The following is a 14,500-nucleotide window of genomic DNA, read 5'->3' as shown; positions in this document are numbered from 1 at the left end:
AGTAGACTAAGATGGTTTGGTCACATGCATAGAAGACCACCAACAGCTCCAGTTAGAAGAAGTGATTTGTTACAAGTGGAAGGGGATAGAAGAACTAGGGGTAGACCAAAAAGGACATCAGTAGAAGTAGTAAGAAATGATTTAAGCACTAAAAATTTTAACAATGAATATGGCTTCAAATAGAACAGATTGGCAAACCAGAATTCGTGTAACCAACCCCATATAGTTGGCATAAGGCATGGATGATGATGATGATTCTATCATCTTCAAGTCCAGTATTTTTTTCAAGTTTATTACTATAGATGACTCTTTCTTTCTTATTTTCTTCTATAAAATATTTTTAATTATAACTAATTAATAAAATGCAGCTAATGTTTTAATGCTTTTAAACTCTTATAAAAAGGAAAGACAATATAATACCCTAGGAAGCATATTTATTTGTAAATCATAACCTTGTTATAATAAACAAAGCATAATAAATTACTATTTATAACTAAAATATCAACAGCATTTATTCTATAACAATCCATGTACAATTCCAATTGGACAGCCTCTTGCCATACAGCTTTTTCTTTTGCATATTAATGAAAGGTTATACTTTACCTTGTCTCAAAAAAACATGTATTATAAAATAATTCTTATCCTTAAATTGATAAAGTGGAGGAAGAGACCATCTTGAAATGGTGCAACCATTTTTATCACTCTTAAAAGAGTACGTCCTTTTACAATTTCAAAAATATTAATAGATATTTTTATATTTTTTTTTTTGAGAAAAAGGGTAACTTTATTCTAAAAAGACAAAGAGTATATGAGAAGATGTACAAGCAGAGGCTAAAAGTTCTAAGAGTTACACAGGAAGAGAGCTAAAATTTTAACAATATATACACAAAATTTCCAATATTTCCAAGATATTTCCTATTTAAGTAGTCAACATTTCCATTAGAAATTTAGAACTGACACTTTAAACCTTGTTTATAAGGGAAGATGTTGAAAGAAAACACTCTGCTATAAATCATAATGGTAAGAAAAATTGAATCATTTCCAAGTTTAATATCCATATGATAATCCTCATGTCTATAATAGAAATGTACCATTTTTTATCAGTAATGGGAATTTCATTAAGAAAATTAAATTGAGAAACAGTACAGAAACTGAGTAGCCTCGGCTACCCCACTAGTATTTAAACTTTGCCACCTATCAACTTTTGATTTTCAGCCTTACAACTGAGCCCAAAAACAATGTTCCCTTTAACCCCTTGAGAACAGAATTGGCCTAGCAGCAACTATCATCTCATTCTAGTCAATCTCTGATTCCTCTATGCAAAAGTAATTGAAGAAAAATAACCTGCAAAAGTAGTTCTTGAGGTTCCAACGAGGTTCTCAAAATGGTTTGATCATGAAGAACTTGGTCATATAGTATAGGCCATATCACCAGAAGTCAAAAAGTCAGTTTATCAAATGGTCTAACACTCAGCAATGCTCTAACACATGTACAGCTTCAGTGCTAACTAGTAAGACCTCTCAATGGATATAAATCATTGGATATCAACCATCAAGCTAAAAAACCTTCAATGTTGGAAAATAAAAACCTATTCAGGGACCTCACCTAACTCAAAGAACCATCATTGAACCTAAAAGCTTAAACTGTTGAGGTCCCTAAATAGGTTTTTATTCTCTAACATGCCCCTTCACGAGAAAGCCCATCAGGCTTGAACCATGGGCAAGCATAGGTCCACCCATACCTTGTGCTGAAACTTAATTCATTATAATAGGGGCAGCGAGGATAATTGAACACTAGAGCACTTAGTCAAACAGGCTTTGCTACCATCTTAAGGAAACCATTGAACCTAAAAAATTAAGTGTTAGGTGAGGTCCCTGAATACATTTTTTTTCTCTAACATTCAGCATCCATCTTCAGGCCCTTCAAATATTATGTTGTGCAAATTTTAGCTAATAATGCAATAGGCCAATGGAAATTCTGAATTGGTCTGACTTATAAGCATGCAACTAACTCTGAGCCACAAAACCAAGGGGCTTTGGATCATTTATTTATTTATTTATTTTTATACTATTTGAATTATCAAGTTTTCAACTCTAGCTACCTTGAAAAACTCACTCCAAATTCCAAATAGGTAGGCAGGTCAAATAAAACCAGGATTACCGTTGCATCCTTTGAGGCAACATTTTAAGAGGTTTAGAAGTCCCATCCTGAACTGAATATTAAGAAAGCTCCCAAGTTAAATTACTAAATTTTCAGACTTGCAGAAACCACGAATGCCCAGTAGAAATAACAAATAAACAACATAGAGATCCATCTACTTCTAGTATCCAATTCCACCTTCCTAAAAGGGACACATATTCCTTGAGTTTTGTTGATTAAACGCACACATACATGAAAGCTCAATTAAATGTTTAGTGGAAAAGGTACAGAAATGAAAAAGAGATCCAAATTCAGCTACCCGCATCAGAAACCTAAAATAGAAACTCCGATGAGAAATAAGAAAACGAACTAGAAAGTCGGTTTCCGCAAAACAAAATATTAGAAATTTAGAATTTTCCAATCACCTAAGAAACCATATCAAAATTTCACTCCAAAAAGCATTAAAACAAATAAGAAATTAAAAAAAAAAAAAAGACTGAATGATGCAAACGGTTTAAATTTCAACATCTGTAATCTAAGCCCTCCAAAGAAAATACCACTGAAACCTTCCAAGTTTACATAATATCTCAATATTACCAATTAAACAACGAAAATTAAAGCAAATACGGTTAAAGTTCACCTTCATGGTACCTACTAAACCAAAAAGGAAATAATCTAAAACAAACAACGAAACCCATAAACAAGCTATATCAAACTCATGTAGAAACAAAACACACTACCAGAAAGGTTTACTGAGTGTAGCAAAAAAACGAGAAAATTCAAGGTTGAGCAGTTACCTCGGAGGGCGAATGATGAAGTTGACAAGCTGTTCCATCGATTAAGATAAGAAAATCAGAAAGTTTTTTCTATTTGCAGTTCAGAACCTCAGATTCATAGCTTTGTTTGAATTCCAAAAGAGAAAGAGAAAGAGAGAAAAAAAACAATCGAACCCCTCGATGGACGATGATTTCTTAAAAGAATAAGAAGAGAACTCGTCTTCGGCTTTGTTCCCCCATCTGAAGAAAAAGCTTCTTTTTCTTGTCAAACACAACTAAACGAAACAGCCTTCTCTCTCTCTCTCTCTCTCTCTCTCTCTCTCTCTCTCTCTCTCTGTACTTACACACGCGGGAGACCTCGGGCAACGGGATTCGCACGTGTCTCTTCGCTTCCAGGAACGAAGACCTCTGTGGGTTCCACCAATCATTACAATATTTTAAGATGCTTCGTAAGTTCGTAGATACATTCCCTACAGTGCGAATCCTCTACGCGAGCCGAGGACATCTGGCCCTGACATGGTGTGTCGTGATTGGCCCTCTATTACGAGTAGAACTGCAGAGCTTCGAACTCTGTTCCCCCATGCCGTCTACCGTTTACGTTCCACTTGTCCAAACGGATCTTTGAATAGAATCTGATTCAGATAGATTGAAATTTGATTCCTTTATATATTTGGATTCGCATCGAATCTTACACGTCGGATTTATATCGGATTCGCATTGCAAAAGGATATTGTAGATATTGAATTGTATTAACAAATTAATTTAAAAAACGCATTTCAAACAAAATTAATTTAAATGATAATCAAAATATTATATATCATTAATAAAATAAATTAAAAATTTTTTATACTGTATATTAATGAAAAAGGACATCATACTACGGCTTTGACCAATCAAAATCCAAGTGAATTTTGATAAATATCACCAAATAATTTCTATTTTATAAAAACACAATATTTAAAACATTTTACTAATAATTTTATACTATATAAAGTGAATATTTATGTTGGGATGCATAGATATATAGTTAATATTTACATGCACACATACATATCACGTGATTTTACACAAAAAAGAATATAAATTTTAAGGCTCAATTTGAAAGGAATATAAATACAAATATATACAATGCGAATGCATACAAAATAATAAAAAATACAAGGTTTTGCACTTTGTACATTTGTATTTGTACTCCTTCCAAACTAAGCCTAAGGCTGTATTTGATTGCAACACAAATATATTTGCACTGATGTAAAACTATGACATTGCAAATGATTTGAGTGTAAATTCTGACTTATTTTTTGTTTCAAATTTTAACTCGTTTTGTTTGAATATTGCAGTATAAAAGAAGTAAATTAAGACGTGAAACAGAATAAAGTAAAACCCAAAACAAAATTAAATGATAATTTGTATTTTTTCATTTGCACTCTCATGCATTTGTACTAATACAAAAAAAAATTGCACAGCAATCAAACGCAACATAAATGTATAATCATATATAATTAAGTAAAATTGAATTCAAACAAACAAATAGGCTCCATCTGAAAATAATTCAAACAAATAGGTACGGTTCAAGAAAAATAATTGCATTTGTATTTTTTCTCTTTCCAAACGGAGCTGAATGAAAAACATCAGCTTCGTGGATAGCAGCCAATAAACCGGTCGACCCGTCCACGGACCACGGACTGGCTCAATCACAGGCCGAGATTTTCAATTGTTAATTTCTCTAGTTACCGCTTACCAGTGTCTAGTTATTATTCTCTCATTATCAAATCAAAATATTATTTATTAAATATTCATTTGCTAAATTAGCCCCTGTCGTTGACCCCGACTCTCACTGTCCTTGACCCGAGGCCCGGGCAAGAACAATCCTCCAGGCTACATCCAATCCTCTAACGAGAATGTTTCACGTACAACCTGTAAAAGGACCCCACCAATTGCAGTGGACCTGGTACCGTTCCTGCCGGTAAAGTTACACGTTCTCAGATTCCTTTGACGAACCCATTACCCGATCTACTACTAACATACAAGTGGGAGCCACTTGCGGTGCCTCCACGTGGCAACTTGATAATTCGATAATTCAACCAATCCGTTATATATATAAAAAAATTCATGTAGTAAAAAAGCGCGCCTCATACCGACTTTACAGACGGTTACAGCATCTCCTGTCCGTACATCGGGAATTTCTCCCATAGGCGCGCGTGTGTTGAGCAGATTCCAATTCGTTGGGGATAGATACTTTTAGCCATCGACATTGACCCAGAATGTCTAAGGTGCCTTCACCCTCGTTGGACAAAGAGAACATGCTTATATTATTTGACACTTGTTCCATGATTCATGCAATGACTCGTGCAGTCATGCTTGGTCCCTATATCGTTTGTTTTGGTTCAACGGTTCAACCAGCTGGCAGTAGCGGGTCTGCTTTAAGGGCCGTTTGGTAATGGTATGGGTAAAGCTGAATTTAATAATCCATTGTTTTTTTTGTGGGTAAAATAATTAAATAAAAATAAAGTATTCAATATCATCTCACTCTTTGCTTTCATCCATTAAGGATCTCACTTTTCCTTTCTTTTTTTTAGCTGTTTTTCTCACCATGTCCTCTTTAATGATATTGTAAGTGTGCATGTGCTTTGCACGTGACAATTTTAAATGATGATAATGGTAATAATAATGGCATCATGGGTTGATCCATCTGACTTGTATGGTTGAATATTGTTGAATTGCTTACTTGCCACATGAACAAAAGAAGATTTCGTTTTTGGGTCATTGTTTTTAAAAATGAGTTTTATATTATTAAAATTATTGGATATAGATCTAATTGATATAGTTTATTTATGAGAAAAAAAATACCTTAAATAGAGAGAAAACAATATCTAATATCCGATACCTTAAATAGAGAGAAAACAAGATCTAATATCCCATATGAAGGTGGAAATGACACCATTTTTAAAAATATTAAAAGAAATGCACATTGTACTTTAAGAAAATTAGGAAGCTTGACAAGCAATTTTCTTTTGTCACTTGTTTACAACTCTCAACCTCTCACTAAACCTACTCATATTATACCTTAAAAGGTTGGACTTCTTAATGAATGTTGTATATTAGAGAGCCCTCTACTTGTAGAGCTATAAATGAATTAGATTCAAATTGGATTGAGAAAAATCCAAATCCAATCCAATTATTGAAAGCTTGAATCCAAACCTGATGCGCTATTGAAAACTTGTATTTCAATCCAGTATGAAATCCAATCGGATTTGGTTTTAATTCGACTCTGCATTCATTTATAAAATAAAAAAAATAAAACGTTAATTATTTTTCAACTTTTATACATAATAAATTAATATAAATATAACATATTGAATTCATTATATATATTCATATATAATATAATTTATAAAAATAGATTTTTGTTATTTTGAATATAATTTATATAAATTTTATATATTAAAACCAATAAATATTACAATATAATCAGATGGGCAAATTTTCTCAATTTACCCCTAAGGTTTAGGAAATTGGCTAACTATAGCCCTACTATTTTAGTGTTGTCTAAAAGTATTCATATTGTTTCTGACAATTGTTGACATCATTAAATCGTAATAAAATATCAAATTTACCCTGCAATGTTTCTCAAATTTTCAAAATAAAACCCAACTACTAAAAAAACTTTTTCAGCCACCATTAGGCATGTAAACATATTGAATTCGAATTGAATCAAGCTATATTTGAACTCAAAACCAATTATAAAGAACAATATTCGAATTCGATTCAATATCCGACAGATATCAAATATTTCAATTCGAATTCAAATTCGACCGCTTACTTGACTTTTCAAATATGAATCCGACTATATTCAAATCCGATTCGACTAATTGTTTTACAATAGACAAATTTTGAAATTTAACTGATTCTAAACTTCTAATTTTCCTCTAATACGTGATTCTAGTTTTCTTGTTTATTTATAATTAAACCCCACAAAATTTGGGAAAAGGGATATTATATAGTTATCTTCTCATTTGTGATTGAGAATCAATAAACCAATAAACCATTTAGGAATGATATTATCTAGATCATAACTAGAAACCAATAAACATTTAAGCTGAAAAATCTAACTCATAACCAAAAACCAATAAACCAATAAATCATTATCTAAATCACTGTCAGAAATATCTAATCTATTCTATCTCATTAGAATAGGAAAATGAATAAACCAATTCCTAAATCTGTAATCTATTCTATCTCATTTAAGCTGAAAAGTCTAGCTCATAACAAAAAACCAATAAGTCATTATCTAAACCACTATCAGAATTCAGAAATCTTTATTCTATTCTATCTCATTAGAATAGGAAAATGAATAAACCAATTGGTAAATCTGTAACCTATTCTATCTCATTTAAGCTAAAAAATCTAGCTCATAACCAGAAACCAATAAACCAATAAATCATTATCTAAATCACTGTCAGAAATCTGTAATCTATTTTATCTCATTAGAAATTTAGAATAGGAAAATAAGTTGAAAAATCTAGCTCATAAACCAATAAACCAATAAACGTTCAATCTCACAATCTGTAATCTATGAAAACCAATTTACTGTGAGAAAAGAGGCAAGGGATTGAGATGGAGATCATGGGTTCCCGACAGTGGGCCAAGTGTGAGTGTGACGACGGCAGTCGTGGGTTCTTGGTGGTGCGAATGCGATGGCAGTGAGCAGTGTTGGCCAGTGATGCTGGACTATTGCAGCACAATGGTCGATGATGCTTGACAGTTGAGGGCCTTGAGCAGCAATGATGGAGACAGTAGTGGCTGGTGACTGGTGCTCGACTGCAGCGCTATCGATGATGGTGGTTTCTTGGGCGATGGCGATACTGGGTCAGTGAGTTGGGACTCGAAATATGAGACTGAGAGATAGAGGAAAGATGAGAGACGATTGACAAGAGAGTATAGACAGAATAGCAGAGGATGAGGGGCGATGATTGATGGTGGTGGTTGCTTGGGTGGTGTTCGACGATGGCGAAGGGAGGGACAGAGGGTTAGGGTTTGAAACTTGAAAGATGGAGAGTGGAGACTAGAGAGAGGTAAGGTTCAAAAGTTGAAACTTGGATTTCGAATGTTCTCACTTCTCATTTTCTCAATGAAATTATTTTTTATTTCTTTAACTTTTTTAATTATATATATATATATAATCAGTTCGAATATTTATTGGATCGGATCAATAAAATGGTATTCAAATTCGACCGAATATCCTATTCAAATTATCTGAATCCGATTCAATTATGCTGAATCTAGGATTCGAATTCAAATTTTCAAATACCGTTTACAGGCCTAGCCACCATAGCTGCTGGGAATGCAGCATCCCATTGGAAATCCTCATTGGTTTTGTTGGTGGCCAGATTCCTAGTCCAGCTATGAGAAAGCTCGTGGGTGACACTTGTGCGCCACCAACATCACCCTTAATCGCAGTAGACTACTGAACCTGTAATAAAGGAAACCTCCTACTAAAGTACTCATTTGTTGAATAAAAAACGAAAACTTGTGAAAAAGATGGCATTAGCAACACGGTGGATTCTTGAACCTGTGAAAAAGGAAACCCTCCCACTACAATACTCCTCATTCTTCTTTAGAAAAGATTTAGAAAAGATGGCCTTCAATAAACTTATCTGGCGATAGATTCTTGAACCGAATTCAGGTTCAATTGAATATTAAAAGAGAAGCCCAATATTGAATCTAGACTCAGATTTGAATAGGGTAGCCCAATATTGAATCTGAACTCAGATTTGAATAAGGGCAGCCCAATATTGAATACTATGTTTTGTTTGTTCTGCTGTACAGCTATAACTAGATAAAATTAGGCAAAGGCAATGGGATCTTATTCCATCGTTGATTTTGGAATAAGATTCCATCTTCTTTGGCAATGTGATTTTGGATTTTGTGGCCTTTTATCTCTTCATCTATAATACTGTAAATTTCTTACCTGAAACTATATTGAATATGGAAGAAAACCAATTCAAAAAAACGATTCTTCTTCTACTCATTAATCTCAATGACCTCCAGTGGTTTGCAAGCTTATATCACTGAATTTTCAGATGATTGCTTGCCTTGCGGTACTGTCCATCTGTTTTAACGTGTCTATCTGTTCTCCTCCTTTAAGTGAGTCTTTTGGGTTGAGGGCAAATGAAAGTAGTCACATGTGCCGGTTACAGATATTTCTGGGTTTTTAGGCAAGGTTTTTAAAATTGAATCGAACAATGAACTGATCAGGGGTCCAGTTTTTGGCTCGGTCTGACCGTTCAAACCGAATAGATGACCTGTTTTGATAAAAATAAAAAATTAAAAAAGAAACAATTAACATCATTGAACGGTTTGAATGGTTCGATCACCCGAGTCAGTACTGATCAAATCAATAGTTTTTGGCAAAATAACGGTTCTGAGATAAAACGGGTTTCTGGTTTTTTCAGTCCAACCATCCTGTCCGGTCCGATTTTTTGAAACTGAGATCGGACAATGCAAATAGATCTCGTTCACATATCACATGTGACGAGTTCAAATCAGCACCCACCAGATTACCCCCCACAACGTCCCACAGAATATCCTCGGGAGATGTTTCCAATACACGGCTTGAATGTGCCGTGGGACGTTGTGAGGAACAATCTTGTGTGTAGGGTGGCGGGGGGCGGGCTGATTTGCTCTAACACGTGACACCATCTAAGAAGTGAACTCCTGTGGGGTCCAAAATTCACGTGACAAAGTATCCAAAAAAGAGAAATACTTTACAAGGCATGGCCTAATAAAACGGGACAACGGTTTCTTTGCTTCTTGCCCCTCTTGGGTAAATGATGAAGGCTTAAGGTCCAGGGAGGACATGCACATAACATGATAGAGCAGAAGTTACGGAACGCAACAAGCGCACAAACAGCTGCATAACCAACGGTTGCATTGGTCGGGTCTTGTCCAGGTCAAGGTAACCGGGTCCTAACCCGATAAGTAAATATGTTTCCAACCACACCCTACTGGGTATTGCGACTACCAGTCTTACTCAATAGGATCTAATCAATTATAATTGGGACACATAATGCAAATCCAGACCTTATATATTTGGGCCAGTTTAGCTTGGGTCTGTCAGATTTGTCGCTACCCATTGACAATAGGGGTGTAAATTGAGCTGAATTAGGTCAATCGTAACTAGAGATGAATAAGAAAAATCGAAAACTATTGAAATTGAACCGAAAATATAATTCAGTTTTAAAATAGGCCCATTGTTCGATTAACAGAACAATGAGCACCCCTAACCCTAACACAAACTCAAATAGTTGAACCCCCAATTCAAAATGGGTTTGTTAGACCTGGGGTTGGTTTTGGTTGTTCAAATTTCTTTATTTCTTTAACCAAGTGTTCTTATTTCCTAAACTCAAGGGTTGAGATTAATTATGGCTGTATTTGGCTCGTGGACGTTTATTGAAAAATACCACTATATCAATGCCACATATGTATTGGCATTTATTGCATATGAAACAATATTAGGCAACTTTTTTGTTTCATCATTTATCAAATAAATGATAGAAAATTGAAGTACTTTGATTTTTGTGCATGAAGAATTTAGGGAAAACGTCAAATTCTTAAAACTGGCGAATTCTGATTCCAAAGCCCAACTCCACTATTACTACCGGTCTGCCATCCAATCCACATCGGTGCTTGGCACCGCCGATCGGGGACTGATAAAAATGGGTTCCATCCTCTATCAATTCCGCCTTTCTTTATTCGCTTTTCTCTCTCTGTCGCCATTCTGGTTCACTCTAGGCTGAATCTTGATCCTTCAGATTTTGATGCTCACTCTCTTGTCCACAAAGACTTGGGTGGTTTCAACGGTCAACACTACTTACCAGAGAACCTGTGCTATCCGGCCACTCGTATCTTATGCGGGAGGAGATTCTCCGGTGATTTGCCGGTGCTCCACATCACAAGAATTGTCTTGGAATAGCAGCAGCTCGATGGATTCCTTTCTCTTGCAATCGGTCGTCTTATGGAACTCAGAGAGCTCTCTCTCCCCGACAATCACCTCGTTGACAAAAATTCCTTAAAAAATCATTGATTGCCGGAAATTGCAAATCCTAAACCTGCAAAACAACTGCTTTTCTCGCAGAATTCCATTAGAATTCTCCTCGCTCGTAAGCCTCTGATCCCTTGATCTATTTTCAAATAGCTTTTCGGACGATCTGTCCAACAGTAAAAGCAGTGGTTGTTGCTCCATCGAGACTCAGGTTTTTATGTGAATAGCAGCGACAATAAGCTTTTTAATTTAGGGGTAGTAGCATATAAGGGCGACTTTTGGGGTTTAATATCAACAAAAATAATATATTTAAAAAATATTCAAAAATGGGTTAATTTTTTAAAAATAATATCAATAAAAGGCAAAAGCATTGTTCATCATCTTCATCTTGCCATTTGTTCATCAGAGCCGCCACTCACTGCCGTCCGCCACCACCTGCCACTGCCGTCCGATTTCGCTCGTTGCCGCCTTCGCCCACCTCCACCTCCACCTCCGGCAACGTTGCCGGAAGTGGCCGGAGGCAGAGGTGGCGGTGCTGGCGGCACTGGTGGTTTCTCTGTCCAACACCGCCACCTCTGCCCATCTCCGCCTCCGCCTCTGGCAACGTTGCCGGAGATGGGTGGAGACAGAGGTGGCGGTAGCGGCGGGCAGAGGAATGACCACCAACGTTGTCGCCGCCACCTCTGGCAGTGTTGCCAGAGGCAGAGGTGGGTGGAGGCAGGCGGCAGACGGCAGTGGCGGATGGTGGTGGACGGCGGCTCTAATGAACAAATGGCGAGAAGAAGATGATGAAAAGTATTTTTGCCCTTTATTGATATTATTTTTAAAAAGTTAACTCATTTTTTAATTTTTTTAAATATATTACTTTTATTGATATTAAACCCCAAAAGTTACCCTTATATGCTATTATCCCTTTAATTTACACCTTAAACAATCAAATATAATCAGTGTAAATTTTCAAAATCAATCGATTTATATTTTTTCATCGTATAAAATTTGAATTTATACCTCAAACAAATAAAATTTTAATAAATAATGATAAAAGCCTATTCGGACTTTTGTAGTTAGTCAACTTGTATGTGTCCTTTCTTTATCTAATTTATAGCCATTAGTGAGAAATTAATCGGCCCCACTTCTAAATGAAAATAATATTGATAACAATGAGTAATGCAAGTCTGACTTTGTAGTTTGTAAGCTCATGAGATCGTCAATTAGCATCTAGCATTGCCCTTTTTAAGAAGTTGATTAAATAATTGACATGATATCCTTTAATCTATGTTATGTTTAAGCCCTATTCATTGTAAACGTATGCAAATTATTTATATCTTATGTTTTAAAAATTGATTTGGAAATGGAATCGTTTTTCCTTTTTGGTTTTCGGCCATTGGTTCAATCATTTATTAGGTTGAATGGATCAAAATGGTTGAATTTTATTTATAGTTTTGTTTATTAGGGGAATCAGAATAACTTCTACAACTAAAGCAAGGTGACTTAACATCATCAAAAAAAGTGGATAAGTACATCTCCAAACCACCATAACTGGCGAGCAAACTGATAAGAGCAGTTTCCAACTTAAACGAAATTTGACAGAGGAGGTTGCAAAGCCACAAGCCATGATCTTTAACTTCTAGTCACTCCAAACCAAACCGCAAAAGACGACATCATCTGTAACTGCCACCCAGCACACTGGAGAACTGCTGACTGCAAGCTACCATCCAAAGAACGCTGGAGAACTGTAACGTCCATCCAAAACTCCAGAAAACTGTAACTGCCATTCGAAATGCCAGGGAACTAAAATTGCCATCAGGGCGTCGGAGCAGTGTCACTGCATTCCAGGACACTGAAGAAATGTAATTTCCTTCCAATACGTTGGAGACGACAAAAAAGTGGCAACTTCCACCTGTAATTTTTGCAGAAAGGAGACTAGAGCAGGGACTCCATATCAAAATGCCCGCGGAAAGAAAGCAAACATAGAAAACAGGGAAGAGGGGAGAAACAGAGGTAACAAGGAGAGACAAAGGAACAAACGAACAAATGGTAAAAGGGAGAAAAGGAGAACAAAAGAACGGAAAATGAAAAAAAAACGAAAGAAGATAGAGAAGGAGAACAGAAAAAGGGGAAAACAAGAAAACACATGAAGCATAGAAATAGAGAACAAACTAGATACGGGAATAGGGGAAAACAAGGAGAACAGAAGGACAAAGAAAATAAAAAAAAAAAAAAGAGAAACAAACAGAGAAACAAAGAAAGCACCAAAAGGAAAAGAAAACCTCGAGAGATCTCGAGAGTAAACCTCTCTGGAAATAGAGAGAGGAGGGGGGATGACCCCCTTTGGGGAGTCACCCCTAGCAAACTTCTATATGGTGGACAACGAACAGAAGAGAGACAGGCGCCCCACAGCACATCCCCTCTGTGCATTGGAAACATTTATCATGCTTTTCATGGGGAGATATATTCCAATGCATGGAGGGGATGGACGGTGGAGCGCCTGTGGGGCGTGTTATTTGGGCAGTCGATCCCAATAAATAATTTTTTGGAATTTTCATTGGACAAGTTATCTAAGGGGTAAATGTGTATTTTGATAAAACTTTAATTAAGATGGTTGAAATTGCATTAGTCATCTATACTGTGCTATTATTAAATTAAAGTATAAATGAGGGTATGAAATTTTTCTTGACTAAAATACCCATAATTGTGAATTGAGTTCATTACTAATTGTGGGGGTTGAAAACATAATTTCAACTATTACTTTTTTACTTCATTTAATCCTCTCTCATTATGTCTTATATTAAGGTATTAACTCCCATTCTCCCTTATTAAATCATATGTTAAAGTTATTTTTTCACTAATAAATGCTATTAATTAGATCTATTTTTATTACTCTTAACAATACAAATCCATGTGTTTTAAAATTGACTCGTAAACAAAACCATTCTTTCATCTAAGTGGTGGCTAAGCAATCCAACCATTTGAATCAAAATGGTTAATCCATAAAGTCATAGTTAGTGTTGCTGCCAAATATGAAGCCAAGGGCAACAATGTAATTTCTAGTGTTTGAGGCCGATGGGTTCAACCTACTGAGACAAACCAGACGTTAGAGGTCCCAGGAGTTATCCCAAGGGCGAAGAATCCGGCAATCAAGTTAGCCGAGGGTTGTGAGGGGTCGAACCAAGCAAGTGAGGAAACTTGGAGCTTAAGTCTGTGTCTTTACCTCAATGTGGGAACCTCTTTTATAGCCAAAATTGCCCTAGAAGAGGAGCAGTTGAGAGTGGTTGATAGTAGTTGATGATGGACGACCAAGATGCATTCGACCAACATCACGTGTCAAGATCTGCAGGTCGGTCAAATATTCCTACATCACTTGCCCCCCACTATCGAGGTTGTAGTGGCCAAGGTTAGTTGGCAAGTTGGGTGGAGGCCTCGGCTTCAGCCAAAGAAAGTATGGCGGATAGGGATGGCAATTTTCCCCATTTCCCTGATCCCCGTGGCCCCAAATGTGGCGAGGATGGGGATGGGGAAATTTTCATCCCCATTAGTGGGG

At 36.0% G+C, this 14,500-nt stretch overlaps 1 protein-coding gene across 2 annotated transcripts in view; it reads right to left on the bottom strand.

The window, feature by feature from the left end:
- Positions 1–3,256, bottom strand: part of LOC104612914 (uncharacterized) — a 56,058-nt gene extending 52,802 nt beyond the window's left edge. Inside the window, exon 1 of one of the 2 annotated variants that reach the window (XM_010280578.2) lies at positions 2,937–3,256. In XM_010280578.2, the coding sequence (XP_010278880.1) occupies positions 2,937–2,974 (38 nt within the window). In that variant the 5' untranslated portion in view covers positions 2,975–3,256. The remainder of the gene's footprint in view (positions 1–2,936) is intronic. The other variant, XM_010280583.2, reaches the window with a different exon arrangement.
- Between the last annotated feature and the right edge of the window lie 11,244 nt (positions 3,257–14,500).

Source organism: Nelumbo nucifera, chromosome 4 (genome assembly GCF_055504915.1).
Source record: "Nelumbo nucifera cultivar China Antique chromosome 4, China Antique-T2T, whole genome shotgun sequence".
Taxonomy (NCBI): domain Eukaryota; kingdom Viridiplantae; phylum Streptophyta; class Magnoliopsida; order Proteales; family Nelumbonaceae; genus Nelumbo; species Nelumbo nucifera.
Note: the sequence above shows the minus strand (reverse complement) of the source record. Positions and strands in the feature narration are given on the sequence as shown.